We start from the raw sequence: 25,691 nt of genomic DNA on the forward strand, positions 1-25,691 counted from the left end.
AACCACACACATACATACTCGCACACAGCAGCGATATGGGTTGCCCTCAGCTGTGACAACCCTCCTTTTCCCTCTCACCCGTTTCCCCCTCTCTCTCTCTCTCTCTGTAGCTGTCTGTAATATTAGTCTTTTTTCACAAATATCACACAGGTTGCCTAAAAAAAAAAAAAAGAGCAATACCTATTTTCCGTGAGAGAGAACAGACTTTTATGGTAATGCTTAAGGAGCAGAACAATGGGAAAGTTTGAGGCGTTCCTTCAGAGATTTGTCGGAAACGGTGAATAATTCTGCATAAATGGAGGGGAGAGAACAGAAAAAGCATCCGCAAAGGGAGGGGGGAGAGGCGAGGGAGGGATGAGGGAAGAGAAGAGGAGAAGGAGGGGAGGGAGGATGGATGGGATCAAACGGAGCACAGCGAGCAAGTTTGTGTGAACTGACTGCAGTGTGTGTGTGTGTGTGGCAAAGTTTCAGGAGGAAAGTGACAGTGTATGGAGAGAGAAGGAGACAGAGGGAGAGAAAGCCAGAGCATGGTTGTTTACCTGGATGCTGTAGTTTAGGGCCACTGACTGCAACCTCTACATTATTCAGCAACACAGCCCACAGACTGCTAGACAAGACTAAAACACTGATTTATACCTCCTTCCATCTCTCTATCTCGTTCTGTTTTTTCCGTCCTTTGTTATCCCCCCTTCTCTTATCTCTGCCTTGGGTTTTTTGTTTTGCTATCTATGTGTACATCCATCTGATTGTGTCTGCGTGTGTGTTTCTATTTTTCTTTTGTGCGTAGGGGTGCAAGCTGATAGAAACAGCTGACCAGGATCTAACCGACTTCACCAAGTGCCTTGCAATCATGCTGGAGGAAATTCAGAGACGACAGTTGCAGGTAAACATCCACTGCACCCCCTGCACACACTTTTTATTCTCACAGGATTTAAATTCTTGTCTGGCATTTTAACTGTTACAGGCATAGTTTGAGATTTTGCCAAATGTGCTTATTCGCTTTCTTGCTGAGAGTAAGACGTCAAGGTCAATACCACTCATTTCTGTTTGTTAAAGAGGACCTATATGCTTACTTTCAGGTGCAAACTTGTATTTGGGCTTCTTCTAGAACATGTCTACATGCTTTAATGTAGAAAAATCGCTTTACTTCTCTCATACCGGCTGTGCTGCAGCACCACTTTTCACTCTATGTCTGGAATGCTCTGATTGGTCAGCTGGCCCACTGCTGTGATTGGTCAGCTGAACCTAACTTTTCAGACTCCACTTCATCTCCGCTCTGTCTAGCTTTGTTTGAGTGTGTGCCAAATTAGCCGCTAGGCAACGTGTGTTACTTGGTGACATCACTACGTTACCGAAGAAAAGGCGGGACTTCAAGCAAGACGTTTCAGGCAGTTCAGGAGCAGTGTTTCTGTGGGGAGAGTAAAGCTTGGTTTATGCGCAACGAGCAACGCGCTGAGCATGAATAGCAATATGGCAATATAAGGCACTCTGCGCATGCTTGTAGTGCATGTGCCATTGACAGAGGCCCGGTGTCTCACGCAAGTATAAACAAAGCGTAACTCCCTTTGGCGTGGACTATGGGCGTTGTAGCTATTCAGACCTTATTCATGCACAAAATATCTATATAACACACTAAAGAAAAGGGAAAAATCACAAAAGCATAATAGGTCCCCTTTAAATATGAAGCTAGAGCCAGGAAACGGTTAGCTTAGCTTAGCATAAAGCCTGGAAGCAGGGGAAAGCAGCTAGCCTGACTCTATACAAAGCACCTCCAAAGCTCAGAAATAGACACATTATATGTTGTTTGTTTAATCCTTGCAAAAACTAAAGTGAAGAAAAAAGTTGTGGTTTTACGGGGGTTATGTGTCGGAATATTTCTTGGCCGGGATCAGTGACTCCCTGGGCATATCAGTGTCAAAAACATTGGGTATTGTTGTTACTATTATTAAAAAGACAAGCAGCAGTTCTAGCACTGGGTAAAATGAATAAGTAAAGCTCTCCTCTCCGTTAGCCTCTGAAAGTTTAGTACCCTTAAGCAAGGCATTCAGTCCTTAGGTACTTAAGATGAGCTGCTCAGAGGTCAATAGTGTTGGACTGTGGCCGACTGCGGGCACATCCGAGGTGCGAGTGTGTGTGGGCGTATGGATATGAAACAGCGTGCTGCTGGAAAAAGAACATGCATGAAATCAGTATTGAAAAATATCATGGGAATAACATTGGCCACATTTACACCTACACATAAAATGCAAAGTGTACTTGCGGTTTGCCAGATTTTAAAATTAAATATTTTACTTTTGCTGTGATATTTTCAAAGTGTAAAGCATTCCCTAACAAACTGGTATCCAAAACTTTGAAATGAGCTGCCAGCCAGAGCGAAGCCCCGCGCCCAGCCAGCTGCTTCAGAGCCAGACACACAGAGATCTGATCCAGAGATGGACTCCATCTCCATTTCCATTCCGACTCTGAAAATATCAGCTGAATTGCACAGAATGTGCAATCACATGAGGACAACGATGTATTATAACAAACAATGTCGCTCTAATTTCCATAATTTCAACAATTTGTCTATCTATTTATCAGTCTGTCCTCTTCCTGTCTCTGTCCCCTCTCTCTCTCTCTCGCTCTTTCTCTATCCCTCTATTTTCTCCATTATTCAAATTTATAAGCAGCACACTAAGTGTTGCTCCAATCACAGGCGAGTGCCCCAATCACTTCACCTCTCTAAGCTGATGAAGAAGACGCTTGCAGACACACACAAATGCACTTCATCTCATACAGAATGCACACGTGTCGCCACATTGTGCATTTTCACTTTGATTTACGGTGTCAGGCTTTGAAGGGTAACTTCAGTATTTTTCAACCTGGACCCTTTTTTCCCATGTTTTTGTGTCTAAGTTACAAATGGGGACAACAATTTCTGAAATCGGTCCAGTATTGATGGATAACGCTATAACTGGCAGCTGCGATACGAGGCTGCGAGGGCAAGTTTACTCCAACACAACAATCTCTGCCCGGCTGGCACTCGCGTTTCCATGGACGTATTCCACGATTCCACTATTGTCTTCCAGCAACACGTCGCCTCACGAGATTTCAGAACAAGGCTTCTCCTTGAGCGAGACTCTGTCCATAATGTCAGACACTCATAACAAGCACTTTTAGTGGACATAAATGACACTGCCAACTTGCCCCATTAGCACCATATTGCAGCCCGTGAGCAGCGTCTGTCTACAGCGCTCTGCCTCAACACTGGACCAATTTCAGACCCTATTAGTCAGTTAGACACAAAAACTTGGGAAAATAGGGTCCAGGTTGAAAATACACAAGTTACCCTTTAAAGAGGATATACTTTTGTCCTTCCGTGGGCCTTTTTCTCACGGCCTGGCTAATATTTACTCTGCCTTTGAACTGACGCTGGGTGTTTGTCCGTCTGTCTGCATGCGAAAGATAGGAGCCTGGCAATCAGTTTTTGATGTTATATAAGAGTTGCTGATGATGACTTTTTTTTTTGTTTGTTTACCAAGATTTTTCCACTTTTCTTTTCCCCACCATGACTCTTATTTGAACTTTTCTTCCCTTCAACACTTTGCGAATAGGAGTAGGTTATATAAAACTTTTTCTAATGATTTAATCACACGCCTTGTCGTTTTCTCTTTTGCTCACTTTCACTAATTTCCCTCCACTTATACTGTTTAATTGAATCGAACACATAGATGAAATAATAACAGGGTGATTTGCAGATTGCGGAGAGCATTGTGCTACTGTTTGGGCTGTTTAAGATTCAACGTATTAGCCCCTGAATGTTTTCCTCCACGCAGCTTAGCGCTCGATTTAGAGAATTTATCTCGTATTGTGTCGGGTTGAAATCCCAAAGAATGGTATCAGAGGATTATGGTGGGTGGATGAGTATGTGTTTGTTTGTGTATATATATATATATATATATATATATATATATATATATATTTATATGTGTGTGTGTGTGTGTGTGTTTACGTCTCAAAGTGTGTGTGTATCTATATTGTGCATGTGTTTGTGAAAGGCGAGTGTCTGTGTGTGTGTGTGTGTGTGTGTGTGTGTGTGAGAGCATTCGGTAACTGTTTACATCTGTTTGTGTATATACTTGTTGAAGCGTGTGCGTATATGTGTGTGTGTGTGTGTGTCCCAGTTAGCTTCCCTCCCCTTGCTTCACTGTTGCAGGCATGAGCAGCACTACTGTTTTCATTTTCTTCTCTCTTTCTCTGGTTATCTGTTCATCACCCCCCCAAATAAATGGATATGAGTTTTTTTGCGTTGATCTCCGAGCCAGCGTTGCTCGCTCCGGCTCCCCCAGCCAATCAGAAGCGAGTACGGCCGAATCTGTTGAGCCAGCTTGTTAGATTCTCTTCATTCAGTCGTGAGATTCTCCTTTCCCCGAACACATAAAAATTCAAGCTGTTATATGGAGTTTGATATGCGTAGTGGACACAACAGAAGTGTGATGGGAAGCGGAAGATTGAGCAAGCTTGTCATCAGATGCTGAAACACAATACATATATTTTTTTTTTTCTTCTCTAGTCATTGCTCCTTGTTCTCTTTCAGCTTTGTTTGCTTTCTTTGAGGTCTTCTGTCGTCTGGCTTTGGCGACTTGCTGTGAATTTTGAACTGACTGATACTCTTCACTGACACTGTTGGTTTGATCCCTCCGCTCCTCTCTCATTCCTACCACTGATAACAGCTTTGGTCCGTCGAGGGTATTCTTTTGTGTAAAAAATGTTCTTAGTAAGCAATAACAAAGGTGGGAAGGACATAAGAGATGAATGGTTTTGCAACCAATTAGACTGTTATCAGGCCATTAAATGTGCGTTATCAGTGGTTATAAGCCTCATAGATGTGGGTCAGTAGGGCCCTGCTACACCCAATAGTAGGTTTTGTCATCTTTTCACATGATACATCACTGAAAGAAGGAATAAAAGAAGACGACAGCGACCTTTAGCGACCGTAGTAATTATGACAGAAGCAAAAGCGGAAGTGAAATGAGATATGGGTTGGCTATGGATGGGACACAAAACACAGGGTTTTCATCTAAGATACCAGAGTTCGCTTCTCGTATGAAACCAACAGTGGCAGTTGTTTTGGTGTACACTAGCATTAAGTTTCACTTTCACTTTTGAAACACATTATTCTAAGCCAAAATACAATGTTTCCCCCCTAAATTTAACTAAATAGTTTTGTTGCCTAAACCTAAAGAAGCCTTTTTGTTTGTGTTCAAAACCATTTCATTCAGTTTTACAACATGTTAGAATGTGTTGCTTTTAAGTTCACTTTTACAACACACTAGGCATAGTAGGCCCCTATTGATCCACATCTATGGTGCTTCTAGCAGCTGATAATGCACATTTAATGGCTTTGGTGGGTTTGGTGGATGGAAAAAAAGGGACAACATATTGTAGATAAGAGATCCTACCTTGCAATCTTCTGTATTTTCACGTTTGAAATTTTTGGAAAATTCATGAAAAGAGCAAAACCAAAAATTAAGAAGAATTGATTCTACTAACTAAAGTATCATCTTAGTTGCCAAAGCCTCTTATTCCTGCCATAAAACTCCATTCTTCAAAGACTATTAAAAACACACAATATCAATGAGCCACACTTGACACTGCCCTGGTGCTCTGAACACTTACTAGGGCACCAAATCTGTGGCTGAAGATGGCTCCCATGCACTACAGTATTTACTCCTGTTAGAGTAATGCCCAGCTGTTTTAGGAAATGACTGAGCCTTTTTTTTTTTTTTTTTAAATGAACTACATATTTGTGACGCCTTTTAAAGATTTACATCTTTTGTAGGAATGAATGAGCTTGAGTCCGAGACCCACAGACTGTACAGGAGTCCGAACGTTTTGAGAGACAGACTGATGCATTGTTAGTTTTGGTTGTTGTCATGGGATGTGTTGGCAATAAGTCAACAGGTCTGTAAGAGCATGTTGACATAGGACATTTTTGTGTCCGTTCCCACCTGTTGGAGTAACACATTGATGGAGTTCTCTGTGTAAATGAATGCAGTGAATTTCCTAATTATTTCCTAATTATGTAATTTTTATTAAATCACAGGGACGTATGTGACTGGAAGATTTTAATTTTTTCTACCTCATAACACCTCTCTGTGTCTCTCTCTCTCTCTCTCAGAGCGAACACTTGTTTACCAAGTGTTGTTGTTTACAGTTTAAGCGATGCCTCTGCATGTGGGGGCGTCAGCCAGATGTTGAAATAACCTCAATCTCTCAGCACACGGTTTTTGTTTTAACTCCATCGCCTGAGGCGGCAAGTTAGTTACGATACATTCAGTTGGCGCAATAGTCCGTTCCCACTATATATGCAGTAAGGAGCTACAGTTTGATCTTTCACCTTTTGAATAATATTGAATACATTGAGGTAATAGCAGGTGGTTGAATGTGGAAACGAAAATGCATTTCAGAGTGGCGAGGTGATACTGCTGCAATTCATCTAATGGGTTAATGCATGCACATACACTTCGACATAGAAAAAAAAAACACATTTCAGTGATAGTAGTAATTTAAATGGAGCCAATAAGATCTGGCTGATAAGTGTATAAGAGTAGTAAATTCTCCACATTAGAACCCAGTAAGCTGTACATGTTTATTGGCTGCTAATGTGTACTATATCCCCCTAATGTTTAGCTGCAGCCCAGCATCAGCGGAGGTAATACAAATTGAATTTACCTCTTGCATTCCGTTTGCTCATTTATTTATTTGCACTTTGTGGTTGAAGTGAGAACACTGAAGTGAAGTGAGTGTGATTGACGGTACTGTATGTGGCTCATTTTCCGTGCTGGTGTGACTGTCAGTCGTCAGCCTCTGACAGCGCCTCTGCCCTCATAGTCTCTGTTGGGTGTTAAGGCTGTCAGCGCTGGTGCTTGACTGCTAGGGGACTTTGTATAAGGATATAACTGCTGAGAGCTGTAAATATTGTATTTAAGAGAGAACTGCTGGCTCAAAGTTGAGAAGAACCTTATTTCAGCACTGAGGTGGCAGAAAATGGCATTAGTTTCAACTCAGCTTGCTTGGTTTGCTGTTAACATGTTCAACCTCTTAATTCAAGAGACTGATGTTGTTTACCTTCATTGTAACGGCCTAAATTCATTCTATGATCTACCACTGATTGTTTATCTGTCCTCCATCTCAGTTCTCTCTCTCAAAGCTCTGTGTCCTTGCTGTTTCTTTCTTTTAGTCCCAATGGCATTAGTTGTTGTGCTTGTTTGTCTCTTCGTTAAATGAAAAGGCTGGTATTATTCTCTATTTTTGTTATTGTCAACAAATCCCATAAAAAGACCAGTAATGCATTAGCCTCATTACTTTGCGACTCCCCCCATCCTCTGTCACACTCAGGTTCATTAGTTCCTACTGAAGATGGAATAATCTGATAAATAATCTACAGTGCCTATTCATTGTATGAAAATAAAGGAACATCCACCCAGTGGAACAGTAGCTGTGTTTCCAATCACACAAGTATAACATTAGAAAAGCTGTATGGAAATGGCAAAATTTGATAAAACTTCCTAAATTGCGAAAAAAGAAAAGAAAAAAGGTTTTTACTCTCCCTTGAGGTGGTGTGCTAAATGGGTTATTGAAATACATTTGCTGAATAAATTCTGACATAGCGAACATTTAACTCACATGATTGATCAGTTGTTTCTGCTGTGAGCGTCTTCTCGAATATTCCCATAAAGCGTGAATGCTTGTCTTTGTCTCTGCACAGCATAAAACATGGTCAGTACTAGCTGACATGAAACACAATTTGCCCAATTTAGACAAATTCCTGAAGACCTCCCTGTATTTTTCTCTCATAGATGGTTGGATAGCCAGTCGACTTGTTTTGTTTCCGGGTTGGAAACTCTACTTCTGACGTGCCAACTTCTGACCAAACTACGCTGTAACCAAGTTTATTCGTTCCAAACCAGTTGATGGAAACACATCAACAGTGGCTTATTGTTGTGTTTTTTTTAGTTTATAGACAACAATGAACTTCTATGGCACAGAAGAGTAATCTATTTCAGGTTTTGGCTACACAAACAATACTTGTTAGTGGGATCAATCCACCATCGGTTTTGGTCTTTTTGTGGGATTTGTTGACAATATCACCAGACTTTAATTTCACCAAGGATTTGATGTTTTTATCCCATTTTTAGTTTGTTTGTTTGTCTGTTAGTTAGCAGGATAGGAATAGCTTTTGGTGCAGAGTGCTCCTATTTATAAAGCCCTTTAGCTGCTTTATTTTAATCTGCAAAACCTGTTTCACAAATGCCGTCCAATCCTTACCAAACTGAACACATAAAGTATTTGAATGTGCCTGGAAATCATTTGTGTTTTGTTTTTGATGTACCATACTCCTTTCCTATAATTAATTGACAAGTTATTCTAGTTGTTGTCTATTTTACACACTTTCTCAGGGCAAAACATGATATAGCATGTCACATATAGAAGCATTTTAAACATAATTAAGATGTTATTTCTTTTCTCTTTGTTTTTCTGCAGCCACTATACTGCTGTCATTGTTCTTCATTGAAACAAACACCAGCAATCCTGCCAGAGAACCAATCCAGTGTATCAAACCATGGCATTTTGTCTTTGTCTTATTAAATTCTGTTTGTCTTTCCAGGTGGATGCCATAGTGACGCTGGGCGGTCTCGCTGGCAGGTTTGACCAGACCATGGCATCTGTTGAGACCCTCCACCACGCTCTGCCCATGACACGACTCCCCCTGTTGATCATACAGGGGACCAGCCTGGCATACCTACTCAGACCCGTGAGTGTATTATAAACACATATTACTCAGCCTTCACACATAGACAAACCACTGTGCAATGATTCTGTCCACAGGTGTAGTGAAATACAACTAAAAAGTGGTGAAGTTATAACTTATAAATTGGTTGCTGCATCTATCCTTGAGTTTTTAAGTCCTCCAGTATTTCACTTCTCATGAAACTAACGGTGGACTTATTATGGCTCTATCTGTGTTTGAAGTCGCATATAAAAACTACACACACAGTCAGACCCGCAGTATATTTTCACTGCACTAGACTAACCTTAGACTTTATATAAAGATACATCTTTATCCTCCCCCTTCTAATCAGTCCTTGTCTTCATTTTCTCTCACAACTGTTCTTTTCTTTGTGCTGCTTCCACCTTGATTGGAGTGTTGAACACTTTGTTTCTTTGTTAAGTAATCACTTCAATATCCCCCCCCCTCCCTCCCACACACTTCTCTGCTCTTATGTTGCCCCAATTTGCTGTTGTGCATGAGAGAGAGAGAGAGAAAGAGAGAGAGAGTTTCTTCTGATGCTCCCAAATTGTTTTTCCTCAATGCCAGCCACTTTCTCATGCTCCTCAGTTGATTGAGTTTACAAGTGGGCCGAGCCGACGCCATTTGGGACACACACTGCTCTTCTTTTTTCTTTTTTTTTTCCTCTGTTGTTTATTTGCCGGATCTTCAGGACAAACAGCAGTAGTATAGGACTGGTGGCTTTGCGCGTGCATGTGAAATGCGCGCGCGCACACGCACGCGCATGCTCACGTGCGCGCGCATTTCACATGCACGCGCAAAGCCACCAGTCCTATACTACTAACAGCTAACTGTCACACTTCCTGATGACACCTTGTAATACGTTAAGTAAACCTCTCTCTCATGCGCTCCCTCCCTACGTCTTGTCATTATTCCAAAGGCGCGTTGTCATTTGCTGCTTCATACCTCGACACCTCCAATTAATCTTACTTCAGCGAGGGTAAATTAAGCTCGTTTGTCAACGCGCCTCCAATTCGCCAGCGACTGATGAACGCAGACGCCTGTACATGAAGGTGAACGCAACCTTCGAAGGACCCAGTGCTATTTGTTCAAGTTACATCTGTAATTGAAGTGTTTACAACTTTTGCCAAATATCCTCACCACCCGCATTCCGTGCAATCACGGCTTCGTTACGTGCCTAGCTTCGGGATTTGGTGGTTCAATAAATACGTATACAAGTTGTTCATGTTCTGTACAGAGTCTAAAACACACACAACAAATTAAGACCAGTGGTAAATTACCAGTTAAATGTCCATTTTGCAAAATCTGACAAGTGGGATTATGTCACCTACCCTTAAAGCTACTTTATAAATGCAATATCTCATCAAACATGCACATTTTGGAAAGTTATTGAGACATGCTACCTCATTCTAGCTCTTATTTAATCAGGGTTGTGCCTGTTTGTTTTAACTTTTGTTTCCCAGATGAGGTGTCAAAGTGTGATTATGCTATCTTTGGGAAATATGCAGAAATCTTCTATAGCTGGCTCAGGGCACTGCATAATTCTCAAGTCTTTTATTAAATTATGGCTAGGGACACTGCAAGGGGCTGCAGGCTTGTTTATTCTGAGTCCCTACACAACAAGAAGATGTTTTAATCAGTCTAGGTCTCAAGGTGACGCTAAATTTACTCAATTTGAATCTTAAAAAACAAAAAGACAAAAGTTGCACTGAGTTCATCTATTTTCTCTTGAGTCTCCGTCGCAAGGGCCGAGCAGCGCCACATTTTACTCAAGTTAGTATCCCGGCCCCTGAAGACACTTGAGAGAGCCTGCTCTCTGTGTTGTGGGGACAGCCAATGCACAGCGCTGTGTCAGCCCAATCCGCGCTATAAATCACCCTATAAGCGCACACACTCCAGGTCAAACGTACGAGCTTGTTTACCTGATGCCCTTTTGAAGAGTGAAACTTGTCAGCGCAAGAGCTGATTTAAATGATAAAGTGTGATACCTGAGGTGCGTTAACTCATCCAAGGTTAGCAACCATGTGGCATTCAAATATAAAATAAATATAAATATGAGCTGAAGAAGAACTGACTGCAAGACAATAACTTTATTTATAGAAATCAAATAATACAGAATATTAAAACTATTTTTGAAATGACTTTGATACAGATAATATTAAATTTTTTCCTGCGTTGCTCCCTGAAAGTAAAGGTCAGATGACGAACAGTATCCCCATAGAAACACAATGACAAGCTCAAAAGTCTCTCAGCAGAGAGAACTTTTACAGACGGGACCAAATGATATTAATGATTTTTAGGTGATGGTTTTAATTCCAAATTACTTAGCAATATAACATTTTAATAAAACTCATGGCAACACTTGTATATAGATATGTTTGATTGTTTTATTAAATTCATTATACATCTCTCACTAAAATAGATAAGATGATGAACATGGAATGCTTTAACAGCATTGTCATTGTGAGCATGTTAGGTGCCTTGAGCCGAATGCGAACGTCAGCATGCTGTGATTAAAGGTACAGTGTGTAGGACTTGGGCATCTAGTGGTGTGGTTGCAGATGGCAACCAAGTGAGTACCCCTCCGCTCACTCCTCCCTTTCCAAGACTGTGGTAGCGTGAGTCGCCAAGTGCAAAACCGTGCGTGCGTGCGTGCGTGCGTGCGTGCGTGCGTGCGTGCGTGCGTGCGTGCGTGCGTGCGTGCGTGTGTGTGTTCAAATGCAGGTGCACATGCGTTTGTTTACCCCTTCTCTCTGTTCCTCACACACTCTCACTCTGACACACTTACACAAAGAGACTGTGTTTATGTATAGAAAACAACCTCAGGGATGTTTCTTGAACACCAAACCGTTATTCCCTTCCCTCTGGCTCTGCAGCTCCAGGAAGCCAAGCAAAGGAAACTCTGCTTTAAACATGTCACACTTTCAACATTTCAAACTCTTAATTGAGTTGTGCCCGTCTTTGTTGTCTGTATGACCCTTTTTAGATGACTGATCATCATAAGCTCTAGCTGTCGCTGCTATTTGTCTTTGTATTTATGCTTGGGTTGTATGGCAGTTTGAGCACACATAGCCTTTTAGCCTGCAGATATTCAAAGTGTTTATAATATTTCAGGCAGTTTTACCAAGTACATGTGCTGTAATGAGATTGAGGAGTTTCTTTGTGTCTTTACTTTTTACATTCCAGCATCAGGCTTTATTATAACCAGTGCATTCAGAGCAAAGCCATTATTCAGCCTGAAGAGTGTGACACTGCCTTGCACCTTCACTGCGTGATGCTTTTTTTCTCTCTCTACACTCTATAGTTCCTCAAAGGGTTACTGTGACTTTTTGAAATTTTGTTCATGTTTGTTTTCTTTATAAAGCACTTCATAAAAAAAATACTTCACTGTATCTCAAAAACACTTCTTCATCTGTTCCTCACACACTATTGGAAAAAGACCTCTTAACAAAGTCAGCCATCCTCCCTCATCATCAATAGATACTGTTCTTTCTAAGCTAATAAAATTCACTATGGTAAACACTGCACGTTGAATTCAAGTGTACAACCACTGCTTATGGAGTGTCAGTACAAAAATATGTTGACTCCCTGTGACACACAGGAGAATGGACTATAATTCAAAATGTCAAGGGATCCTTTTTAAGTGTTAGCAGGAACTGAAAATGGGTTGCAGCGCTGACAAGAGCAATCATTTATTTTAATGAGCCTCGGTCCCTGGGCGGAGAAGCTCAGTTTCTCATTTGGGACGGGAAAAGTTTAAGAAGTCGTGCTCTATATTTGTTTTCCTTTTTAATTTTTTTCCCTATCTCATTGTTTCCACCTGTCATCAACTCTGGTACACACACACACAGAGACAAACACTCATTCATTTTCACATTCATGCTGTGTGTGTGAACAGGGCAGCCACAGACTGGAGGTGAACACAGGCCTGGAGGGGGACTGGTGCAGCCTCATCCCAGTAGGAGGACCCTGCCAAACAATCACCACTGGACTCAAATGGAACCTGAGTGAGTCCTATTTTATTATTTTTAGCATTTGAATGATGCTCCACAGCCTTTGTGTTACTCTCCAGCTTTCCTTGTTACTACATTTTGTTTGAAGGCTCAGTAAAACAAATGTCTTTTCTTTTGCTCATTTAAAAACAACATACAAAAAATAAGTGTGAAAGTTAAATTTTTTAACTTGGAAACAAGATAAAGAAGTAACTTTTTTTGTCAAACAACTATCCTGCAAAAATAGACATGGGATGAGGAGAAAGGAAGACAACAATCGACCTCATGCAAAAAACTTTTTTTTTGTATTCTTATCCTTAAACTCTCTCACTTTTTTTCATATGAGATTTGCTCAAGTCCGATTCACCAAAACCCTCTTAACTGGACAAACTTGTTGTAAATTGCTTGTTTCAGCCTGATGAATTCCACCTGTTCATGAGGAGGGGCATGTTTGTGAGATTTGATCATTAGCGTAATCAATGCCAATAAAAATACCATACAGTATAAGGTTACATATTCTGCTCTATTTGTGGGCAAGTGTCATTCACAAAAATGTTTTTACTAAAAAGTAAAAAGAAGAATTTCCCTCTACATAAAATCTAAAAGAAACCTCTCAGTAAAGTATGGTGAACAAAATATAAACTTAATAAGTTTGTTTAAGTCATTTATTTTATTTTGATTCATTTTCTTTATCATATTTATAATTCATTCAGATTAACGTTTTATGATCTTTAAGTCAAAGTATCCCTTGTTTGTACCACTTAAGAACAATTGTGTTCATATGAGGTGTACATTCATTAGGCCCATTGTCTTTCTCCTATTTACGTTGCTGGTGAAACTGTCGAAAATAAGCAAGATACATGCTAGGAAGATTGGTGGCGGTATAGCCTGAATATGAGTGTTTCAGGTCGATAGTGAAGGGGAGGATATTCTTGATATTCTATTTTATTGTGCTGTTATCACAGGGGGAATCTAACATCAAGTGTCTACACATAACCGTTAGCTGCCATTGACTTCCTCTGATTTTTTAAGCTCCAGTAGTTTAGAGTTTCATATAGTGAAGACACATGCCACAATTAGCTTTTTATATTCTTGAACATTGTATGGAAATCCAATCAGACACCCGCCTGAAGATCGCTGTGGTCTTGTCCCCGCTCGAAGCCTTATGGCCAGCTGTGCTCTTAATGAGTTGGCACAGACCAACCTGCCATCAGTGCGAGGGGAAACCTGGACCTTCTGTCAGGGGGGTTTGTCTGCTTCTTGGTGGGTGTCCACTCTCAGCATCTGTGTGTGTGCACATGTGTTTGTATGTTTCCGGGAGTCTATACACTTGAGAGAGCACACTTGTGTGTCTGTGTGCGTGGTTGAACATACATGTGTGTGTGTGTGTGTGTGTGTGTGCACCTCCAGCCCCGTTTTTCTGTGTGTGTGTGTGTGTGTGTGTGTGTTTTGATCAGCTACTGTGTGTTGTATATTTACTCAGCACACCTGTGAGATGGCCTTCTGAATGGTAATGAGTGGGACTTTATACATGAGAGTCCTATGCAGATTAGCCTGTGATAACAAGATGCATAATTAATCATATGCATATTTAGAAGGCTGGAAGTAATGATTTCCCGTTGGGGTTGGGAGGAAGGACCAGAATATGAAAGAAAAAATTAGAAATATCAGTTTTTGTCTCATATGTTTGATTGCATGTTGGAGCGTTCATATAGCAACAGTGCATCTTGTAATGCCATCTTGCGTTGATTCGCGCACTTGTTTTTACTATTTAAATGTGTGTCGGTGCAGGCTTTTCTATGCAACTTGCTCAGGGGCCCAAAATCAGCTCTGTGCCACTCTCGGGTGACACCAAGACTCTTTAGAAGTCCATTGAAATGATCCCCCACGCTTGGGTTCAAAGCCTTTCTGTGATGAAAAATATATGATCTTTCTCTAAAGAAAGAGTTTTGGGCTGTCAGCCATTACAGCCTTGTTGCCCCAAAGGGGACTTTCTGCTTGCATCCAGAGCTTGTTTTAACTTTCGCTTTAAAGAATAAAACTCGGCAATGATTCATGTTGTTTTGATCCAGAGCGTAAATTTGGGATGAGGGGAGTGTGCGGGATGAGCTGGAATACCCTCGGCCCAAGTTAATTATATCATGTGTTAATTTTTTGATGTCAGTTGATCTATAATTTACATTGTTGTGAAATTAGATCAGACACATTACACATGTATGCTCACAGAGCTGAGCGTCTGCTCGCAGTCAGAGGATACATTTTTTATCTTGTCTGATTTTAGTCAAAGTCTGTCTTGAGAATCTATCATTTATATTTTGTGTGAAGTGCTTGGGAACAAAATGGCAAAGCATTATAATAAGGTACTCATTTACAATTTAAAAAATTCTATTTTAATGATAAAACAAAGAAATCTGACATCTCTATTTTGACATTTCGGATTATAGAGTTAGTTATACAGTTAGGGCAAGCAAAAATCCCCAGATAAATAGGACAACAATGATGCTGTATGAGGTAATATTTACTGAGCTATTCAAAGTTATCTGATTGAAAAGTCATATTAAAGTCTAAAAGGTTCAACAGCACATCTTTACAGGTATTTATGATCTCATCAGTGGGCAACTCCGGGTCTGAAAAGTGAAGCCAATGCTGAAGTGCCTTAAACTTGCATTATTTCTAATAACCAGCAGGGGGCGACTCCTCTGGTTGCAAATAGAAGTCTGATTGTATAGAAGTCTATGAGAAAATTACTCTACTCCTCAATGGATTTATTACCTCAGTCAACATTGTAAACATGAGTTTATGGTCTCAATCGCTAGTTTCAAGTCTTCTTCAATACAGCATGATAGATAGATAGATAGATAGATAGATAGATAGATAGATAGATAGATAGATAGATAGATAGATGTAACTTTATTGATCCCAAGGGAAATTCAAGTTTGCAACATCTCAGTTTCATAGTGCAAACATATTAGTAAAAAGTAAGTAGTACAAAGTATAAAAAAACATATACCAGATCTCATACTGCAACAAATTTCAGTGAGATTTACCTTGTTTTTATTCATTTAAACATGAAAGTTGTGAACCACAATATCTCTATTTTAAAATTGTACATTGGGAACTATACCTAACATAGAAAATGGGGAAAATATCACACCACCACCACAAGCAACTTCCATTCACATCTCTTGTGTTGGAGCAGAGGCAGAAGTTTACTGGTGGATATCTCATAACCACAAGAAAATACCTGGGTGGTCCTTTAAGACATGAGGGCACGGCAGAGACACCAGAGTGGCAACTATATGTGAACCTTGGAGCACAAGGGTGGATGCCCCATGGTACCGGGAGAAAGGAAGATAGCACAGTCAACTCCTGGAGGTCATGGCAGAAGCAATCTGCTCGGAACGTTCTGCAGGCAGTTTGCAGATTACGGTAGATCAGTTGAGGCCTAAAAATTTGACATACGTTTGAATCAGGCACTTGAAAGAAAAGTAAGTAAGTAAGTGGGGGTGGTTAGTGAATGTTGACGTGGGAGATGGAAATCCAGGTGCTTCCCAGTAGAATAGACATTAGGAGTCAGTAATTTTGCTCATGTTGATGTGTCTAATAAGTTGATGCTTTCCAGTGCTGTCCCTGTAAAAAAAAAACTACAACACCTTGACCACACTTCAGTCTCTGCCTCTTTTTGTGTTAATTCTACATCTTAGAAACACAGATGCATGCAACAGATGCCTTAATGCGCTCATGTCTTTATGACTCAGCACACTTAAAACACAATTGTTTTAGCAGATTTATGATGCAGAGTTGTACTGCGGCTGCCTGGGAGCTACAATTGTAAAATAAGAAAAGATATTCCTTTATTAGTCCCGCAGTGGGGAAATCTGCAATTTCTACTTAAAAAATATATCATTTTGAACTGGTGCCATTCTCAAGGTAAATCAATAAACCTGTTGTGAATATAATATTGCGATAGTCATATCACCCCAGCACCGCAGTGGAGGTTGAATGCACAGGCTTTGCATAGCAAATTCTTCAGAGCACTCAGCCTGTTGGGCAGTGAGGAAAAAAAAAACAGAGAGTATAGGATGAGGAGCCGTGGATGGCCGTGGCTCAAGAGAGTCTTTGTTGAGACTGCTTTCTAATGAAAGGACTGCACTGCGGTAATGATACTAAAGGAAGGGAGTGTACTACTAAATAATGAAGTGACTGCAGTGTAGTAAAGGTAACAATGTAGGAGGGGAGTGTACAAGTTTATAATGAATTGACCGCTATGGGCTGATATCCATGCAGGAGGGCAGTGCATGTTGGGTTTAGTGCCTTGAATGTAATGTGCTGGTTGGAGAGATGGATGGACTTCTGAGTTGGCATAAATCTGGCACTGCTCTGCTCTCACTCCCATACTAAGCTGTAGTAATTCACACTGTCTCTCGTTGCCTTACTATCATTTTCTTTTTTCACTTTTATCATTCATTCTTTACCTTCCCAATTTGCTCTCATTCTAATCCTGACACTCCTGCTATCTTCCCTCTCATTATTAGATACTGTGCCATATCACCTTCTGTATATTACATTCATTTTCAATCATCAGTTATAAAAAAATCCCCCCAGGGAAACTGTCAGTAAATACTGTCATTGTGTGTGCGCTCATATATCGCTCGTGTTTAAGTGTCCATACATGACTGAGCTTGCGTTCCGTGCATATGTGTGTATTTGAAGATGGGTCGTGGGATTTGGACAGTAGCTCAGGGCAATATTCCTTAATGATGTAATTTCACGTCAATGATTTTTTAAAATTCACGTTAAAATGTCACATTCACACACTATATTATGCGCCACCCTTCCAGTTCTATGTGATAAGTGGACAGGCTTGTTTCCAGAATATCTCTGCGTGGAGGATTATGGAAAGTGTGTAGGAGCTTTTGGCAGCAGGTTGCATGCACTCACACACACACACACACACACACACACACACATAGAGAGAGAGCCATATACAAACTTGGCTGTAATGTAGTCAGTGTCCAATAAAGTATTCTGTGCCTTTTCCTTTTTGTACAAGTAGTTCTTGTTCCCTGATTCCCTCATCCAATCCTTCTCTTCTGTGCTCACTACTTTTATTGTTCCAATTATTTGATATCAGGTTACAGAAGATACCACAGGTGAGGTTTTCCTTTTTGCAGTAGAGTGAGTTTGTAAAGCAGATAGGCTGGAAGGGATTCACTTTCTTTCTCTAGGACGATTCACCACGGCAGATGCTTGCCAGGTACATTGGCCAATAAACCTGCTTCATTCAGTTTATTTATTTCTTCTAGTTTCTCCCATCCCCCACAACCTCCCACTATTTACTATTTACCCAATCTCTGTTGACACTTCTGTAAATCCTGCACCTATCAGACAGAAGCAATGTGTTGCATGTTTGACTCAATTGGTACATTCCTGCTATCCAACTTGAATTTGCAACCGCGCTCTTGACCGGGGTTTAACGTATAGGGTGAACACAGGTTTCTCAAGTAACAAAAAGATTAGTGTAGTAGAAGTATTACAGGGTTTGCTGTAACCAATAGAGTACATACAAGGAGCTGTTTCCCATCCCCCCACAACCGTTGAATTAGCTTTTTCAATCTCAGCAATATTTAAACATGATTGTAGACCAATGTTGTTCTATTGATGTAATAGATCGACCTTAATCGCTCTCTTGCCGATAGTTAGGAGCTATAATCAGCAGCCGGTTAGCTTAGCTTAGCATAAAGACTGGGAACAAGTGGAAACAGTTAGCCTGGCTAGCCTAAAGCGCACTAATTAATACATTATATCTTGTTCTTATAAAAGCGTCAATATGTGGTTTTTAAGGAGGATTATATACTGAATTATTTCTTGGTTGAGTATACAGGGACTTCCTGCATCTTCACCATGAGGTTGACAGATAACCAGCGGAGACTCTAGGAAGTAACTTTGCCCAGCCAAGAAATAGTTCAACATATAGCCCAAGCCCCCAGGAAGAGCACCGGACTCTGAAGCAAATTTTACACAGTGGCCAAATGGTGGAATTACAACTTCTGGGTCCGTAACGTGATGCCATTGGGCCCAAAAAGAGTTTTTCCCGTTGGGAAAGAAACGTCGGTAAATCAGTGGATAATGTTTTTTGAGGTAAATCAACTTACCAGTGCGAACACTTGAATTCATGTGAATGAGCTCCAGACCGTGGCTGGACCGAGGGCTGGGAGGCCGAGTTAAGGGAAACGCTAGTGCGCTTGCTCTATATGGGCCCAATGGATGCAGAAGATCACCGGAAGATCTGGGTAATTTTATACTCGGAAGTTGAGCATTTTTTGCTTCAAGCGCCACTGAGCAACTTTCATAGGAATGAACGGGAGCCCGCCTACAACCCTGTATCTAGTTCTCTTTATACATCCATGACATAGCCCCACAACATGTCATTGTTTTTACTGAGAAAGTGAATAAGCGTATTTCCCAAAGTGTCAAACTACTCATTTAAAGGTTCCCTGTGGAGTTTATGTCCACTATTAACGCTATGGAGCAATGTTTTTATGTGAGGGTCCGCATTTTCTTTTGCGCTTGTGGATGCGCACAAGGATGCACAAGCAAGCACACGCAGGTGATGCTATACACATTCCAGCCAATGGTTTCATACTATTCCAGTGATAACAGTAACATATCAAGAAATGCACTAATGTGCCAAAAAGGCAGGGGAAAAAGAAGCCTGCATGCTAGTAAACATGGATGTAAACAATGCCGGTTTGAAAAATCAGCTTTGCGGATGTTTTACAAGAAAGGAAATGTTTCAACACGTTTGTTAGACCTCGAGAGAACCACTGAATGTAAACAGAAACTTTGTTTACAAGAAAACTCCACAGGTTACCTTTAAAGGTCCCATATCGTGCTCATTTTCAGGTTCATACTTGTATTTTGTGTTTCTACTAGAATATGTTTACATCCTGTAATGTTAAAAAAAAACTTTATTTTCCTCATACTGTCTGCCTGAATATACCTGTATTTACCCTCTGTCGGAAACGCTCCGTTTTAGTGCATTTCAACGGAATTGCAACAGAATTGAGTTGCTAGGCAACAGTTTGGGTCCATGTTTACTTCCTGTCAGCTGATGTCATTCACATACACTGCAACAGGAAATAACTGGGACACATTTAGAATGTTTATGTTTAAAACCGTGTAATGGTCTAAATATTGTATATTTGTGACATCACAAATGGACAGAAATCCTGAAGGCTTGTTTCAAAAGCACAATTTCTGAATACGGGCTGTGTGTATTTCTCCGTATATTGAGCGTTTTGATAGTTTAACGGTATTTATATATCACTTAAGCCTGCTTTATAATAAAAAATAAAAAAAATACGGGACCTTTAAGTCTTGGTAGTGTGACACGATAACGAAACAAAATTCTATAAAGAAACCCTACTTTCCCTGCACCGTCATGTTGACGTATATACGTCAATCTTGCCCGAACCAGACATCCACTTTCATTCAAATGAGACGATTACTTGTGGTCAAGGATGGTTTCTCTTCGATGCTGCCCCTCCTGCCCTGGCCTCATTGTGACAGCAGTTCTCTCACAGCTTGTGACATCTGCCTGAGAGCAGGACATGCTTCAGGGTTTCTGTTCCTGGCTCCACCAACTCTGCTATGGTTTGGAGCCCTTATCCAATAATGTCACACCGGAGGTGGGGGAGCGCAGCGCTCTCCATTCTTCTACTGATGGCTGCTTCTCTGCTGAAGAAGTGATTGTTCTTTTCTAATATGTTTTGAGGAAAATATGCTAATCATAGTTCAGACTGGACAAGTTTAAATGCAATGCGTACACAGTCTTAATTAGCAGAACAGTAATTATTCTCCGCCAATCTCCTAGTCGAGCAGCTTGATGGCTTGGCAACTGATGGCCGTGGGAATGTGTATTGTGTTAATGTTTTATGAATTCAGCTGTCAAACTTTTAAACTTCAAGAAAAGCAAACAATAATTTGATTAAATAATTTAATAGTTTCTCATAGTCTTACTTTTGTACTCATGCCAATCCAGCAACGTCCTCTATAATTACTATTTTACTTTAGAAGGGCTGATTCATCTACTTCTCACTATTAGATACAAATAGGAATTAACAGGTTTTCTTTAAACTCTTCTGTCTTTGTTCATTTTAGGTCTACTGATCTGCTCCTCTGTTGCAATATTGTACATTTTCACCAGCAGTCTCTAGTTTTGTTGGTTCAAATTGCCCTTATTCTAAATGTCAGGCAGTACATCTGTTCCTTTCTTGGACCGAAATAATGCAGCGACCATCTGTGGGAGCTTTCCTGATGTTTGTTTTTAGCTTCATGTGTTTGTTCCACCTGCATACAATTCAGCCTTTAAGATTTACAACTGTAAATGCAAAGTATGAACTGTACCGAGCGTGCTTAAAGGTACATTACACGTTCACATCCCAAGACCTGAAAATGAACCACACATGGTGTGAATTTGGCTTGTTAGAGAGGTCTGACCTCATTTGGCTTGATCATACGGTATACGCACACAAAACTTTACTTCTCATGAGAGGTTGAAACAATACAAAGTGTGAAAACCCTTAAAAGGTAGAGCTTTTGATTTAGCCTCAGGCTTCTACCACAGGCTGTTTTTGATGTTTTTAGTTGTATATGCAAAGGTGGAAATGCAGTTCATTACCGCTGTAGTCTGGGGATTAAGAAGGGATAAAGATGAAATGACAAAGAAAGCAGGGTCAGTTACGGTGAACATAATTTTGTTTCCCATATTAAATATGCTAAATATGCTATTAAATATCCTTTTTTAGTTGCAAAATACATTGCAAAGTCCTGCAATATATTGCACTTGTTGCAAGCTTAAATATTTGTAGCATAAGCAGTGGTAGACTCAGACTAAGGCTGTTTTTTTTCTCATATCCTTTACTGTAGAAGCTGAAACTGGGTTGCTGATACCAGTGATTATGCAAAATAAGGGTTGAGTTCTTTGCACTCTTGATTGGTCATGCCCGGGAACATAAATCCCCGACCAAGCTCTTGTTGGGCCAGGCTCCGATTAATGAACGGCGTTGCCTGCAGTACCACTTTAAGACCCCTGCCAATTTATTTGCATTAAGTAAGCCATACTGTGCCCTCTATTTTTCCCTGCTCATTTTCTTTGCCGTTGTGCATTCAATTGCCCTTGCTCTACCCCGCAGAAAATAAGTGGCAGTGGACCGCCCACAGCAAATAACCACTGTAACATTAATCTGACGTAAAGGGATGTCATTGAGTCTCCACAGCCAGGGAAGCAGGAAAGGAGTCGGGCAAACCAATGCTCAGCTCCTAGCACAGCAACCTTCACATCACACTGTGCTTATGTGTGAATTTTCAACCACATTAATGTCTACAGTTATTTGGAGGTTGGGGGTTTGCTCTGCACTCTCTCTAGCATTATGGATTTATTTACACTGATTATACTGTTTAGCAGAGTGTGGCATTAAATCTCGCGGAGCTGGAGATGCATGCAGCTCGGCAAGCCTCACACACACACACACACACACTATCTGCACTGAGGCAAATTCCTGTCAACTGTATTGACATGGCAATAAAGTGGTGAAATTGAAATATCGCATATTGATGTCACTAAGTACAGTAGTTGGGATGTTAATGACCTCTATTATAGTTTGCGTTTTTCATCCCTGTTTAGAAACAACTGTGGCAAACCCATGAAATCAAGGTCATTATCCCTTTCCTTAACACACACCTACACATCGCTGCGTCATGCGTTTTTCCCTTAAAGCCGCGCCATGTAGCAAAGCTCCTCTATTACCTTCTGCAAACAATTAATGACACCTTATCCTTACGCCAAGCACACACACACACACACACACATACACCGATTAAATATGGAAGTGTAATGAGAAGCTTATTCAAAGCAGGCCAGTACAACGCTATATATTTAACCCACAATAGCCCCATTGTTATTTATAATACAACATATTTAACTGCCTAATAAATTACCCACTAACAACTAAATGTATCTGTTAGAGGTTAAACCGATTGTTGTATGTTTATGCAGAGTGTGGAAGTGCCCTACATAAAGGCATAATAGCATTCACTGCGAAAGTTTCAAGCCAACATTATCCCTTGACATGAATAGAAACTGAGCCGCCATGCCGAGGTTGGAATTTAAGGGAAAGACAGCAGGTGTGGGTGGATGATGGAGAGGAAAGGGGTTTCATATTTAGGCCTCAAAAAAATTGATCCATGGATGCTGTTTAGCCTGCTTGTTGGAGGCAGTTGCACAGTAAATAAAAAGATTCATCCAGGATATACTTTGTTGTACCATTATTACGATTTTATTCAGTAATGGGTTTTTTAGAGGTGCTGTATTTGGAGGAAATACATTCACATAGCATGACTGATTTCTTTTGTCACAAACATGGGATATGCTTGGAATATCTAATGCATGTGCACGGGTCATATTATTACGGAACTATTCAATTTGAATAAAAATATGTATGTGAAGTAAAAATGATTATACTTGCATATAGAAAATGTTGGCTGGTTTGCAACACTTTAAAGCGGGAGCTAGGCAGAATGTTTTTTATATGAATCAATATTCTGTTACTGTAATGCCTATTTCTCACCTTGTAGTGTACTGTTTAGCTGTAAAATGAGAAAGTTTGCTCCGACTGGTGGGCGGTGCTTGGTATTTCCTCAACTGATCTCAACATGGCTGCAGAAAAAACTCATTTTACAGCTAAACGGTTCACTGAAAAAATTTTCTGAAAACATTTGAGGTGAGAAATAGGCATTACTGTATCAGAATAGTGATTCATATCTGATCAGCGCTGCCTAGTTTTACTGTTTTGTCGGAGTTCGCGATTGATTGACAGCTGCTCAGAGACGTCAAGGTTCCAGCTCGGCTCGATTTTTTTTTTTCTCCGGTCTGTGAAATCTTGCAGATGCCGTTAGGAGCACCGGAGGACACAGAGGGACATGATTTTTTTCAGACTACCTGTGTCATGCACTACTGTCAGGATATAGTGACCGTTTGCTCCAGTCTTGCCGACTGCTGCTTTAAGCCTACTTGGTTATTTTGATACATTATATAACTTTTCATTGGTGAGTTGCACTTTTAAAATTCCCAAATATTTTAAAAGCCAGAGCCTGTTTGAAGGTACAGCCTTAGCTTAATTTTTTCCTTTTCTCCCCTATCTTGTGCTTTTATGGATATTGCTTTTGTAGAATTCTTCATTAGTGTCACATTAGTGATATGAAGCTACTTTTAGGAGATAAAAATGTTCCCTGGCAGTCATTAAAAGGTTTTGAAAATCCTTGTATGTTCATTTACAAAAGAGCTCAAGCTAAGCGCACACACATGCATTGTGAGCGGAATTGATGAAAAAGACTGTCTGGCTTGGAGAAGATTTTAAATCAAACACATTGTACTCAGTTTCAATGGCCTATGCATTGAATCTGTTGCCTCTGGCTTCAGGCGATGTTTTTAGGAACAGCTATCGTCTATTTATGGCCTGTGTATGTTTACACTGAGAATTACATTTGTTAAGTCGTGACAGTCCCAAGTCCTCCCCGAAACTCTCTTGGTGCAAAGCCTAAGAGTAAATCATCTCCCTGGGAATTGGGAGGACGAGTAACAGGCAGAGCCCAGCGCCCTGATTTGTGATGCGACCAAGCTGGCCTGCATTATCATCCAGGCAGAGCGCCTCCTCAAACCATGTACTTACAGCCGTGGATGCTGCGAAAGGAGAGAACTACCAACAAACCTCCCCAACAACTAAGTGCGCAACTGGAGAACAGATCTGCTCCACTGTTGCAGGACCCTGGATCACGATCTCTCATTTTCACACAGCAAGGTGTAAGGCCTGAAAGTAACTCAGAAAGTAAAAGACTGCAGGGAAAGCTAATGACTGGGTCTAAAACTCTGATTGTGGGTGACTTTGCTTTAAAAGATATGCAGTAAAAACACCAATATACTCTGTTTCCCCAAGGATATGGTTTCTGACTTGTCAGAACAAAAAAATCCTATATTGTGGCTGCACACCCAACTGTGAAAAACATCATACTGCACATAGGGGTCAAATGGTGTTGTAAAACAACAGTGTGAAGTGCTGAAACCGGACTGTATTGATCTGTTGAACACAGTCAGCTCTGTGAATGCTGAGGTTGTTTAATAGTGGCCCTCTACCGCCAGTCAGAAGAGCAGTTGAGAGATTGAGCAGACTGTTGGCACTGAATTTATAGCTTTCAACTGCATGTACCGTGCTTTCAGTGCATTTTATCAACAATTTCAACTTTTTCTGGGACCGCAGAAATCTCTTTAAGGCAGAAGGCCTTTGCCTTAACAAGTCAGGAGTAAGATTGTTCACCTATAACCTATTTTACTTCCTGCGTCACCCATCTGTTCCTAGTCCCGCAATACAAGACAATCGGAGATCTCCACCTACCGAATGTCTGGGGATTTCTAAATGAAAAGTTGTTGCTAGAACCGCGGCAGGAACGGCTGCTGACAAACCTACGCCCCTTACATGTCCTGGATTCAGACAGGCCAATCACAACGGTTTATCTACATGTATGGAGACATACTGGGGTGCCACGTGGGAATAAAGCTAACGTTATTGGTCGACGTCGTCTAGGATTCCGGGAGGGAGCCAGAAATTCTGGAGGAATAAAACCTGTTACCGTGAGTCACATTCTGCTGAGCAGCTGTAGCAACAACAGTTCTGTGCATGTATTTGTGCTACGACAACTTCTGGATGTCACCGCCCCCAATATGAAGGGCCACCCTAAAGATTTTGGATCGGTTCTGCTATGCAGGTTTTTCCGAACTCTTTAATTGTTTCCACCCAGTTTTAGCAACGAAACCAGGGAGCTTTCTTTCAGCGAAGCGTTTAGATACC

General features: G+C 40.7%; 1 protein-coding gene across 4 annotated transcripts in view; it reads left to right on the forward strand.

Moving 5' to 3' along the window:
- The window catches only part of tpk1 (thiamin pyrophosphokinase 1), a 76,398-nt gene that overhangs the window by 35,627 nt on the left and 15,080 nt on the right, over positions 1 to 25,691 (forward strand). For all 4 annotated transcript variants that reach the window (XM_074622126.1, XM_074622129.1, XM_074622128.1 and 1 more), the window contains 3 exons: positions 788 to 883; positions 8,651 to 8,797; positions 12,693 to 12,801. In XM_074622126.1, the coding sequence (XP_074478227.1) occupies positions 788 to 883; positions 8,651 to 8,797; positions 12,693 to 12,801 (352 nt within the window). The remainder of the gene's footprint in view (positions 1 to 787; positions 884 to 8,650; positions 8,798 to 12,692; positions 12,802 to 25,691) is intronic.

Source organism: Sebastes fasciatus, chromosome 21 (assembly GCF_043250625.1).
Source record: "Sebastes fasciatus isolate fSebFas1 chromosome 21, fSebFas1.pri, whole genome shotgun sequence".
Lineage (NCBI taxonomy): Eukaryota > Metazoa > Chordata > Actinopteri > Perciformes > Sebastidae > Sebastes > Sebastes fasciatus.